Raw genomic sequence first — 12,416 nt, 5'->3', positions numbered from 1 at the left:
CATTACCTCATCCTGCTCGGGGGTGGGGGTGCGTAGAGGAAGGAAGAGTAGTGGACAGCCCTGGGCCCTCCGCAGCTTCACAAAGTGTTTTGGGTGAGGGCTAATTACAAAACCAATTTGGAACGGCCGCGCAACCGTTGCAAGTCCTGGGTTTATAAGGTTCGAGGCGATCCGGCAGCTTGAAGAGGGGCTCCTGGGACTCGGAGCAGGCCCTAATCGACTCTTGGACTACATTTCCCAGAAGCCTTCACGCCGCGGACGGGTCCTCTGCTGGCGGAAGGGGGATTCCTTCTCCGAAGCAGCCCTAGAGGGCGGGACAGGAGAGCAGGTAAGAGGAACTTCGGCTAATTCTGTTACGCGGCTCAAATCGAGTAGAGGGCTGTACTTATGCCAGTGTTGGAATGGAGGGTGAGGGGGATGGCTTTGTTTACCTTCGTCCAACACGGCCTCCCCCGCGGGTTTCGAGATGTGCCGCCAACTGGGTCCGTCCACCTTCTGCGGTATTTTGGAGGGGGTGACTCGATGGTGAGGAAATCACCTTCATCCCTAAATCAAAGAACCTGTCTCATTCCCGACAGTACTTTCCAAAATAGACTTTGGGAGAGAAACGGCGCAAGGCTCGAGCCTCCGCGGGCGGTTCAGGAGGATTCCGCGAACCAGAGCGATCTCCCTACTCTCCTTAGGGGCCCTTTGGTTCGCGCCGGCGCCTTTTAAGGGCACCGTGGGGCGAACGGAGCGCTCAGAGCTGCTCCGGCCGCGGCCCTGGGAGCTGGAGGAGCCGCGGTAGGTGGCGAGGGCAGGTGGCGCTGGGCCCTCGGGGCGGGCACCTCGGCCGTCCCTCCCTCCTTCCCTCTTTCCCTTCCCCCAGCCCGGCCGCGAGCGCCGCACGGCCTCTCTGGACGCCTCCGCGGGGAGAGCACGGGACCCGGTGGGGGAGGGGTTGGCGGAGTGCTAAGTCCCAGACCCTCTTCATCCCTAGCGTCCTGAGTTCGCTTCCCGCGGCCAGGTGATGGAAGCTGATATGGGAGGAGGCGAACGACAGCCCCCCTGAGCGAGCCCTTGTGCCCCCCTAGGGGCCAGCGGACGCCCCATGCCCCACCCCGCAGGGACAGGCAGGGCAACCGAGGGAGAGGTTGAAGACTGGAGGGGGGCCTAGCCTTTTGCTTCTTCATCGGGTTGGGGGGAGGGGTGCTCCCCACTTGTCACCCCTATCCCCGCCAGAGCCATATGGAAGAAGGAACAGTCAGATCCTCACTTAAATGTTCATGCACCTCCCTGCCTTCCTCATGTTTTTCTTCAGTCTCCCCCAGAGGTGTGGGCCTGGGACCTGGGGGTGGGGTGGGGGGGAAGGTCCCCAGGGGATTTGTGACTCTCTTACCCCTTGGCCTGACTAGATCCTAGGTTCTTCAGTTTTCATCACAACCTCAGCATCCCTGAAACCCGAATGTCAGGGGTTACTGCCATCCAATAAGAGATGGGATGGGGGTCCAGTCTTTATGTTAGGGGGCTGATGGTGGAAGGAAAGCCTGGATTGAGAGTTGGGCCTGGTGGGGTCGTGGGGAGGGCCTAGCGGCCTGCTGCTCTGTGAAGGGCTGAGCCCTGTGCCAGTTGTTAAGCTGAGAAGTTTTAACTTGTTTAGTGAAGGTTCAGGGCTGTCTTTGCCCCTCAGATAAACAAAATGGAAGGGGAAGGAAGGCGGCAAGAGAGGGTTTCTTACACTTTTTTCTATGCCTGCCTGAGAAAGAGGAGGCCCCTCGCGGAGCTGGTTTGCCTTCTTTTGTGTCCTGGTTTGATTCCTTATGGCTTCCGTTCTGTTCCCCCTCTCAGGCTGGCCTGTTTTAGGAAACTCAGGCTGAGAGTATCAGTTGCGTGGTGGTAGTTGCATTGTTCCAATTACCGCCGTGTGTGGCCACATCCCAACAATTAAAATGCAGAAAAACACAAAATCACTCTCTTCACTTGATCCCAGAGAGGGCTGGGAGTTTGCTGTTTGGCCAAATGCCTCATGAAAAGCTTGAAAGAGTTTGCTTCACTCCCTGCTCTTCATGGCTGGTCAGTCTGAGGCCTGTGATCTGTGGGGTAAAAGCCTTCAGTTAGGTTCCCTCTCTAGTTGATCTTTTGGGGGCAGAGTTAAGAAACCAAGAGCAGAAAAGAAGCTTTAGCTTTTCCCCCAAGAACATAGAAGCTGCTGAAGGGAGCTCTCGGGAAGCTGGAACTTCGTTCAGGGTGGTGATAATTATGCGTGAAAATGATAGTTATTTGTAATGATGATTGACTTCTCCCAGACCTTTCTTCCAAAAAAAACTCCACATACATCCACATGTATTTCTTTGCTTTTCCTTACCTACCTCTCTCTGAGGTGGGGATGGGGTCAAGATGACTCCCTCTTTTTTTTGCAAAAGTAGAAAGTGATCTGCCTCCAAGGTCACAGAAGAGCCGTTTTGGGCTTCCCTAGGTGTGCAGATGAGAAAAGGTGGCGTCCAGCCAAATAGATAAACCCAATTGCCTTCTTCAGCTTAATATCATCACTTGTGGCATTCTTAGCCTGTGTAGAGCAACAAACAGGAGGGTTTGAGAAACAGCAGTCTTTGTGGAGTCTTGATTTGTACAGGCTAGATTGTATGCTTTTTACATTTTGGTATTTCATGTTATATGGTACCTGTGACAGGTTAAGACATATTTATTGTGCCCATTTTATATACAGGTTAACTAAGGCCAAGAAAAGTCAAGTGACTTCCCAGAACTGTCACAGCAAATTGGAGCAAGATTTAGATTTCTTGAATGTTTGTTTTATCTACTAGAGAATGCTATATACACCCTCTGATGAGCTGTCTGCCTGCTGGTCATTTCTGGGAATAGGCAGAACCATATGGAAATACTAGGTTAACCTCCTCTCCTCCATTGAGCAAGGCCCCTCAGGCAATTGTGTAGGCTGGAAGCCTGTTCTTTGATAGAATTAGTTTGCTTCTACTGAAATTGACCATGAGAAGGAGTCTCAGTTAATTGTATCCATGGTCTTGAGTCAGATCAGGCTAAAAACTTAGTTGAATGAAGTCATACAGTTGTTAACATCTATAGAGTTGAAATGTAAGTGGAATAATCCTGGTTCCATTTCTGTCTTCTTAGCTTTGTAAGAGAATGTATACAGTATCTGTTAGAAAACAATATAACACGATATACATTCAGGCTAAGGGAGAACATGAAACCTTGTTCACTCTGATTGGTCTAAAGGAAAAAGTCATTCCTACAACCAGTGCTCCACCCTGTTCCCTATTACTATTTGTGTGGTTTAGGAAAAATGTATCTCTCTGTTTCTGATTAGAGGATAAAAGAAAATATTGGGGTAATCAGGATGGAAGTAACCATTTGGGTGTTGTCTCTCACTTGAGCTGTTTTTTAAGCGGTACCGGTAGTCTGGGTAGACAGAACAGAGCATGAACCAGGTTAGGAGTGGCAAATAGGTTTCAACTTGCTTGCTAACTCCAGTTAATTTTACTGGTTAACTGGAGTGCCACGTTCAGAATGTTTCTGAGGCTGTGTTTAGGCTTAGCAGGAAAGAGCTGTGATCAATTAATGATGTCTGCCAGAGGCCTGGCATAGGGATGCTGTGGTATGTGTGCCATGCATTTTCCACCTTTGGGCCAGGTACATCTCTAATATCACTTGGGGCTGGTCCCTCTGTAATTGGCAGACTCAGCAGGCATGACTGGAGAGGGGAGTCCCAATGGTGCTAGAATGGTGCTGCAGTGGCAGAAGACGGCTCACGAGTGAGGTCTGGAAGAACAACAGGGAAGACATCCATCATTTGCTCCAAAGTGTGCAAGTCATATCCTGGGGAGAATCATGATAACCCTGATCACTGAGCAGCTACAGAAGCAGACTCTGGATGAGCTGAAATGCACACGCTTCAGCATCAGTCTGGTAAAAGACCAGTCTTCCTGCTTCTCTACCATCCCCTCCCCCTTTTTTCTGAGGCTGTTTGTTGCTACTACTTTACCCATGTCCTGTGCCGTATGAGTCATGGTACTTGTACTGGAAGAGCCTACTAAAGGCTCAAAACCCAGCCCAAAAGGAAGGGGGCAGGTATTTTTCCACTGATAGAGAAGGGACACCAAAACTTGGGTGGAGAAGGGTATGAGATGTTGGAAGATGTGGATTATTTTACTCACTAACTTTGGGAAGACAACAAGAAGAGAACATTTAGGAGTCCCTAACATCTCTATAGCCCATGAATTACAGGGGTAAGCTGAAAAGGGCTTCCTGGAAATATGTGTCCTGAGCCTGAATCATGATGGATATCCTCTCTCTCTCTTAGCCTCTGCCTGATCATGCAGACATCTCCAACTGTGGGAACCCTTTCCAACTTGTGTCTGGTAAGGCTTTGTATGTGTGTCTGTGTGTATCTACACCTTTCTTTCATTGGTTTCCAGTGACCAGGGCTAGCTAGTCTATCTCCACAACTTTCTTGCCAGGGTCACCTGCTGAGATTCACACTTCTCTCCATTTTCCTGCACCTGCATGGAGGTTATTTGTTTAGTTTGCTCTTATTCTAGCCTTGACAGGACTTTTATAATCTGATTTTTTTTTTAAATAGGTAATACATTCATGTGGTTCAAAAAATTTAAAGGGGCACTTGGGTGGCTCAGTCGGTTAAGTGTTCCACTCTTGATTTCAGCTCAGGTCATGATCTCAGGGTCGTGCCCCTCATTGGAGCTCGCTTAAGATCCTCTCTCTCCTACTCCCTCTGCCCTTCTCCCACACACACTAAAAAAAAAAATTTTTTTAATCTTTATTTATTTTTGAGAGAGACAGAGTGTGAGCTGGGGAGGAACAGAGAGAGAGGGAGACACAGAATCCGAAGCAGGCTCCAGGCTCTGAGCTGTCAGCACAAAGCCCAACGCGGGGCTCGAACTCATGAACCACGAGGTCATGACCTGAGCCGAAGTCGGACACTCAACCAACTGAGCCATCCGGGCACCCCTCAAAAAAAATTTTTGTGAATAACAAATATATTGAAAAAAGTCTCCCTTCTCCATCTAGCTCCCGCCACCTCCCCAAAAGCAGCTCGTGTTATTACTTTGTCTATCCAACTAGAGTTTCTTTATACAAATAGAAGCAAATATAAATGTGTACTTTTTATTCCTGCAAAAGGTTGCATACTATATATATTATTTGGCACTTTTTATTTTTTTAGTTAACTACACTCTAGCTAGATCTTTTGGTATCAGTGTGTTAATTGGAGCATTTCTTTGTGGGTGGCTAGACAACAAAGGAACATGAATAGTCTTAGGGTTTCCCAAGCCTGGGTTCCATCATCAAAGGCCTTCCCCACTCTGTTTGCCCTCTCTAGGAATAAAAATGATCTCTTACCTGCTCGATTGCCTCTTAATCCTTGGCAGCCCTAACTCTTGTCTGGGTGCTGGTGACATGTAGGAAGGAGAAAGATTAAAGAAGAGCATGGGCCTGCTTTTTACAACCTGGGGCTGGTAGGTATGGAAGCAGAGTAAGGCTAGGTGGAGTGAAGTATGAGCAGGGCACACATGCTTTTTTTTCTCTTGACTGTTTGTGCCTTTGAGAGGGAGTGATACGCAGTATTTGAGACTATTTTTAATTTTAGGTGGTTCCTCATAATGGAGGCAGTATAGTCTAGTGGTAAGAGACCTAGCCTTAGCATCACACAGACCTGGATTTGAATCCTCCTTTGATCATTTCATTCCTACATGACCTAGGACAGGTTACTGGACTTCTCTCATCTGTGAAATGGGGATAATAGTACCTACCTCCTGAGGTTTGGGGAAACCTCACATAAAGTGCTCATTATATTTTGTGGCATATAGTAAGCTCTTAAAAATATATTAGCTTTCATTAATACTATTTTTATTATGAATGCTTTCCAGAAGGTGCTTCCTGGAGGGGCCTGCCCCACTGTTCCTGTACTGAGTTCCAGGACAGCCTCAACCTCAGCTACCACCCCTCGGGCTTGAGCCTGCACCTCAGACCACCTAGCCCGGGAAGTTCCCCACAGGAGCAGCCCCTCTCCCAAGTCCTAAGCCCTGAGCCCCCAGATCCAGAGAAGCTTCCTGTGCCCCCTGCCCCTCCATCCAAGAGGCACTGCCGCTCACTCTCAGTGCCCGTGGACCTGTCTCGCTGGCAGCCGGTGTGGCGGCCCGCCCCCTCCAAGCTGTGGACTCCCATCAAGCACCGGGGCAGTGGTGGAGGGGGTGGGCCGCAGGTGCCTCACCAGAGCCCCCCAAAGCGGGTCTCCAGCCTCAGGTTCCTCCAAGCTCCCAGTGCCTCTTCTCAATGTGCCCCGGCCCACAGACCCTACAGTCCCCCTTTCTTCAGCCTGGCTCTGGCCCAAGATTCCTCTCGACCCTGTGCCACCTCCCCCCAGAGTGTCTCCTGGGAGAGTGATGCTGAGTCCCTGTCACCTTGCCCACCCCAGCGTCGCTTCTCCTTGTCACCTAGCCTGGGCCCGCAGGCAAGCCGCTTCTTGCCCTCTGCCCGGAGCTCCCCTGCATCCTCCCCAGAGCTGCCCTGGCGACCTCGAGGCCTCCGCAATCTTCCCCGAAGCCGCTCACAACCCTGTGATCTGGATGCTCGCAAAGCTGGAGTCAAACGGCGCCATGAGGAGGACCCCCGGCGGCTGCGGCCTTCTTTAGACTTTGACAAGATGAATCAGGTGGGACCAGCAGGACTAGGGAAACTTGGTTGGGAGGAGGGAGACTCTGTTCCATTTTTACTTCGAAGTGTCCCCTAGTTCCATGCACTCCTGACAGGTTCTTTTCTGTCTGAGCTTCTGCTAGTGTGATTCACCATCCTAGTTGTCCGGGACTGTACCTACTTTAGGACTCAGTGTCCCATGTCGTGTGTAACTCCTTGGGCCTGGAGGTTCTAGAGAAATTGAGGGCAGACCCATGGTAAATCTTCCAATAGGGATTCCTGATTGTTCTGCTAAAGGTGCTTTCCCTCCTCTTCTGAGCATGCATAAGCCTCAAAAGTCACATCATCAGTGCCCTACCCTTTCTTGACCTCTAGACTGATTTTGCCACTCTCCGTCAGTGCTTCCGCTGGGTGTGTGAGGGCTTCAGCAAAACGGGTTGCTGCCTTATTCATCTGTTCAGCAAATGAATTTTGACTTCCCAGTGTGAGTGCAGCTATTATATGCACTTGTCCACTTTTTTCACACTCTTCCTACTAGTCCATTGGGTCACAAACCCCTTTGAGAATTTACTTATTCAGAGTCATTCCTCCAACCAGTCAGCAAATGTTACTGAATACCTGCTATGTACTGGGCTGTGACTAGGCACTTGCAATATTGTTGTGAGACACCCAGATAAGATTCTTGCCCACATGAAGCTTGTAAGTGAGCTCTTAATCTTGAACCCAACAGAAACTATGGGCTCTTTGCTCAAAGAACTGTGCCTGCATACTAAATTTTCTAAATGTTACCAGGGAGTTCACCCACGTCATGCCTAGGACTCATACCTGTAGGGGTAACCAAGAGGGATACTTTGAAATATAGCTTGGACCAGGGTTCTGTGGGAGTTGATATCTTTCTGCATTCTTAACTTTGTTGTTTGTTTGACAGAAACCATACTCAGGAGGTCTCTGTCTCCAAGAAACAGCCCGGGAAGGCAGCAGCATCTCTCCACCGTGGTTCATGGCCTGTAGCCCCCCACCCCTCTCTGCTTCCTGCAGCCCCATTGGGGGTTCCTCCCAGGTGCTCAGTGAAAGCGAAGAGGAGGAGGAGGGGGCCGTGCGGTGGGGGCGGCAGGCACTGAGAAAGCGGACACTGTGCCAGCAGGACTTTGGGGACCTGGACTTGAATCTAATTGAGGAGAACTAAAACTGAGAGGCTACTTCCTGGGGCCACACAGACTGATTCTCTATGGCTACTAACAAGTGTCAAGGCCCCAAGGCCAGGGGCCGAGCCTGGGAATGGGGGTGAGTGGAGGGCTCCGACTCAGGGCAGCCGGAAATCTTCTCGCTCCAGGAAGCTCGACCATGCCAACAGACTGGCCGGGACAAGATAAACGGAGCTGGTGGCGGGAGGGACAGCCCCAGAGCAGACCCTTCCCATGGCGGCCCTGAGTGTGAGTATCCCTGCCACCGAAAAAGCAATGGGCAGGGAAGGAAGGGGTCTGCTGACCCCAGCTCGGGGAATTTCACTAGCCCCTTTGCTTCAAAGGGCACTTGTGTCTTAGAATTTGGCCAGGGTGGGGGGTTCATTCAGCCTCCTTGGAGAAATTGTGTGAGAGTGTGCGCGTGCGTGGGAGTGTACTTGGGGAAAGGTGTGTTTGCGTAGCCTTAGGGAAGGAAGGCAGTTGCTCCATAACAGCAGAGCATCATGATACCCCCAGGATCTTGAGTTTGCACGGGATAGCAGGCTTATTCAAGGAGTCAAGAGGAGGGCACCAAGTTTTTCTTTTTTCTAAGTAGCTTGGTTTCAGAGCTGATAATCCATAAGCACTGTTGGCTCTGCAAAGGACTCTCTTTTGGGGGATGGCAGGGTCTTTTAAGTGCTGTGACCTTGGCTAATGGTCTTTGTCTTAGACCCGTCCCCTTCCCTAGTTAGGTCTAATATTAGGGCTGGAGAGGGCTCTCTATGTTGATTCTGAGCTGGCCTTTTTTTCTTATCAGATTGTCTAGGCTATGTACAACCTGCCTCTTTCTCTAAGTAGTTGTAAGTACCTGTGGACAACTGAGGCATGGTTGGATGGCTCCATTTTTCTCTTTCCCTCTCTACTGATGGGATTTTTTCCCCTCACATTCTGAGCTTCGAGGGTCAAGAACAAGGAGGAAAGGCCCTGTGTTGGCCCTCATCATCTAAGGCCAACCTGCAGCAGAAGTGGCATTCAGTCCCCAGTAAGCATGGGTAAGCTCGTTCCAGCACTATCTTTTGGAAACAGACTATAGGGAAACCTGTTGTCATTAGATCCAGGTCTAACCTCTTTTCAGACCTGCTTGACAAAGAGGAAGGGGATGTCAGCATTTACTAGTTTGCTTGTCTTCCATTCCTGCCTAGAAATGTTTATTTGCCTCTAATTGGACCTGAGAGACCTCAGGGAGGTTGGGGCTCACTAAGGGGTTGGCTGAGGTTGTGTAAAGCAAAGGCTGTGAGAAGCAGCTGGGAATTTGTTGTTGTTGTTGGATTGAATTTCCTTTTTTTGTTTCTCGCCCATAACTTAAGCCAGGGCAGCAGGTCCCAGTGGCTGCAGGGATGGGTTTAACGACTGTAGGACCCTTGGTAGGGCTGGCACCAGTGAAGATATACTGAAGCAGCCGCCAAATAGCTTGTTAGGCTTTGTCCGGCGGCTTTGGTTAGACCCTGCACGACTGAATTGGACCTGCCCTTCTTGTTTATTGGAGGAAGGGCATTCTCTTGGATTTCCAGGGTGTCTTAGGACCCAGTTCCTCATGGTAAGGGGAGAAGACCAAAGTCCACATGGTTTCTTCCTCATGGGATTGAACCTGTCATTTTCTTGGTTTCCCACATGTCACATAGGAACATCACTGACGCTGCAGCCCTCTCACCTCCACTCCAGGGGAGGTGGCCATTTCTTCTTGAGGCTCTGGCCCTCAAAGGTTCTACCCTTCCAGGGCTCTTCCCCTTCTCCTGCTAGTTACCATGTATTACCAGTGAGCTACCAAGTCTGTAGGGGCCTGAGAAAGGCTCTCTGGAGAATCCAGGGAAACTGTGAGCCCAGTAGTTGCCCATCCTTGGTTTCATCCCTCCCTTGGCTCTTCTTCTTTAGGCCATAATTTCCCTGGTGCCAGCTTCTTTTCCTCCTGGGGCATCCTTATGCCTGGGCTCTCTGCTGCATATTGGCTATGCCAGCTTCCAATAGGCCACTAGCAAGACCAGTGGTGTCTCTGTAAGCCCTAAGCTCAAGAAGTGAGGGCAGTGATTCTGCCTCTATCCTGGCTTCCCCAAAGCCCCAGGGTGCCATCCTTAGGGGAGAAGGTCTACAGATAATCATATTTGAATTCTATTACATTAAGATCTGGAAAGTTAAATTAGTTGAAACTGTCATCTTGCTTCCCAATCCGAGCACCCATGACCCTGGGACAAGCCTTTTCAAGAAGTGGTTCATTTTGCTTTACACAGTAGATCTGTTCCAAAAGTTCTGTATAAGCCAAATGCTATTTTGCAATGCATTTGGACTGCCGACCATTAAAAAGCAGCCTGTGTGATTGCTTCTTTTGTAAAGCAAGCAACCTCCCTCTACTTTAGCTGTTTTGACTATTTGGATTTTCACATATTGGGCTTACCCAGAGTGGAGCACAACTATACAGGGCTGTGGTTGACGCTGGGTAGACATCTGCATCTGTGTTGTGTGTGTGGTGTGGCTGACCAGTAGGTGAGTATTCCTGCGTGTGTGAGTGAAGCCACTCCCAGGCTGGTGCTCTCCTCCTGTGCCCGGTGACTGCCCAGTGGCAGCTCCAGCTGCCCTTCACTCCCACCTGCTGCCAAAGTCCCTGTGCTAATGGGATTACAAATACAAAAAGTGGAAAAAAATTTTTTCGTAAACTTTGTTTTATATTAAAAAAATCCATAAGTCTGTGTGTGTTAAACATGAGGTCCTGCCTCTGTGGCTGTGTTTGAAAAAATAAAGTTTTATTAGAATAATTCATTTTCCCAAGCAATCTTGTGTACTACAGTGTCTTCTTCCCTTCTCCACAAAGAAAAGCAAGGAGGAAGCAGGGAGAAGGCCATCTAACTCTAACAGTCCCTTGCTCTAAAACATGGCTGGGCCTTCGCCCCTCGAGGGCAGTATCTGGTCCTAGGCCTTTTGCAGCCACAGCATTAATATCCTGTGGCCCAGCTTGTGATAAGGCCTTGGTTATTTTTGGCAGTCTGATTGGTCTTTGTTTCCCTGATAGTGGTAACTATCTCCTCTACCCTGTGGTCAGTCTTCCAATAAGTTGAAGTCAAGTACTAATACATTCTAGCTCCCTGAGAAATGCTTGATAGTCCAGTCAGGAACTTGTCTAGACTGATTTGTAGTCTTTAGGAAGTGGGAAGAAAGCAGTTTGAGAGACTTGACCAGGAATCTTTTTCTTTTTTAAGAGTTTTTACATCTTATGCCCTGGAGAGATGGAGGTTTTAGTCTTGAGAATTCAGATTCCAAAGACCTAGGCAATTACTCCATTCTAAAAATAATGCTTTTGGAAAATTATCCTAACAGCAGAGCTTCTCTTTTGCCCCAGAAGTTGGTATTTTCCATAATGATTTAGTTTGGGATGTTCATGTGCTCAGGGAAGGTGTGTGGCTCACTCTCTTTAGACATTTCTATTCCACCCTTTTCCCTGTGTTAGCATTCTTGCAGTTTGGGTAAAATGTAGTTGCTTAGAGATCCAGGCAGGAGCCTCTGTCCCTAAGGAGTAGCCTTTCTTTACCAGTTGTGGTGCTGACTTGCCAGGCAGCAAGAAGAGTCAAGTTGCTTAGCCTCCGTCCCAGTTTCCTGCTTCAGATTTGTGGCACTCATCATTGAATACCAATGAAGTGTGCAAGAGGACAGGATTGGCTTGATAACCTGGAGCAGGAACCTTTGAGGGGATGAAAATACACTCCATAAATAGTGAGGGTTGTCACCTGCCTCAGAAACCAAGAAGAGGCTTTGAGGAGGGTGGGGCTTTGGCATGTGGTTAAAGAAGTCTCAGTATTATAAGTTTTTTCCTTACTTAACACTGCTGCTGTTTCATTTCACCTACCGTTTGAGCAAGGGTCAAGTTTGAGCATCTCAAATGACTTTTTTTTCTTTCCTGTTCATTTGTTGTTGTTGTTGTTGTTGTTAGATTTTTCTGTTTATTTTCTGTGAAGCGAAGTGTGATTTCATTTTCTCTTCCTGAAGTCCTATTAGTATAAGGAAGAACTCCATGAGAACACAAGGGGTCTGTTCAGTGTTGTGTCCCCGGCATGTTGAAAAGTTAATAGCACATGAAAAGTGCCTACTATGTTTGTTGAATGAATTTCTCATCTTTGCCTTCCCATCCCTGAGCTTAGGCATATTTCTGTCTCCGGTGCTGTGAGAATCCAGCTTTAGACACTGGGGCTGTAATTAGAGCTCCTTATGGGAGAAAGTCTCAACAGTGAATTTTGGTAGGAATCCTGCAAAGCAGGTAGGTCTTAGGGATTCACCCTGGTTCTGTTACCAACTACAATTTGTGGGCCATGTGCTTTAAGAGGTGTCTTTTGGCCCAGGAAAGCATTCTGATTCAGGACTCAGGTTGGCTTATGGGAGGTGGAGGTTCTAAGGAATAGGAAGAGAAAAAGTCCAAGGAAATGTTTCCTTGGCGTTCCACAAGGTTAGTTCTAGAATGACTTCCTCTAGTGGTTTTGTACTTTTAGAAAAGTCAGTAGTTGCTCCCCGATCCCCAGTGCAGACCCCAACCTTTGCAAGGAAAGTATG

The 12,416-nt window shown here is 48.8% G+C and overlaps 1 protein-coding gene across 2 annotated transcripts; it reads left to right on the top strand.

Moving 5' to 3' along the window:
- The first annotated feature begins 22 nt into the window (after window positions 1-22).
- Window positions 23-10,650, top strand: FAM53C (family with sequence similarity 53 member C). 2 transcript variants are annotated; one of them, XM_019424306.2, is made up of 5 exons: window positions 23-328; window positions 3,692-3,921; window positions 4,316-4,373; window positions 5,898-6,682; window positions 7,592-10,650. In XM_019424306.2, exons 2-5 carry the CDS (start codon window positions 3,844-3,846, stop codon window positions 7,847-7,849), a joined length of 1,179 nt encoding a protein of 392 aa, XP_019279851.1. In that variant the 5' UTR covers window positions 23-328; window positions 3,692-3,843; the 3' UTR covers window positions 7,850-10,650. The 2 variants fall into 2 exon arrangements, with proteins under 2 accessions (XP_019279851.1, XP_019279850.1); XM_019424305.2 differs by lacking the exon at window positions 23-328 and adding an exon at window positions 651-783.
- Window positions 10,651-12,416: the final 1,766 nt, after the last annotated feature.

The sequence above is a fragment of the Panthera pardus genome, unplaced genomic scaffold (genome assembly GCF_024362965.1).
Source record: "Panthera pardus isolate Hobbes unplaced genomic scaffold, ASM2436296v1 HiC_scaffold_2, whole genome shotgun sequence".
Lineage (NCBI taxonomy): Eukaryota > Metazoa > Chordata > Mammalia > Carnivora > Felidae > Panthera > Panthera pardus.
Note: the sequence above shows the minus strand (reverse complement) of the source record. Positions and strands in the feature narration are given on the sequence as shown.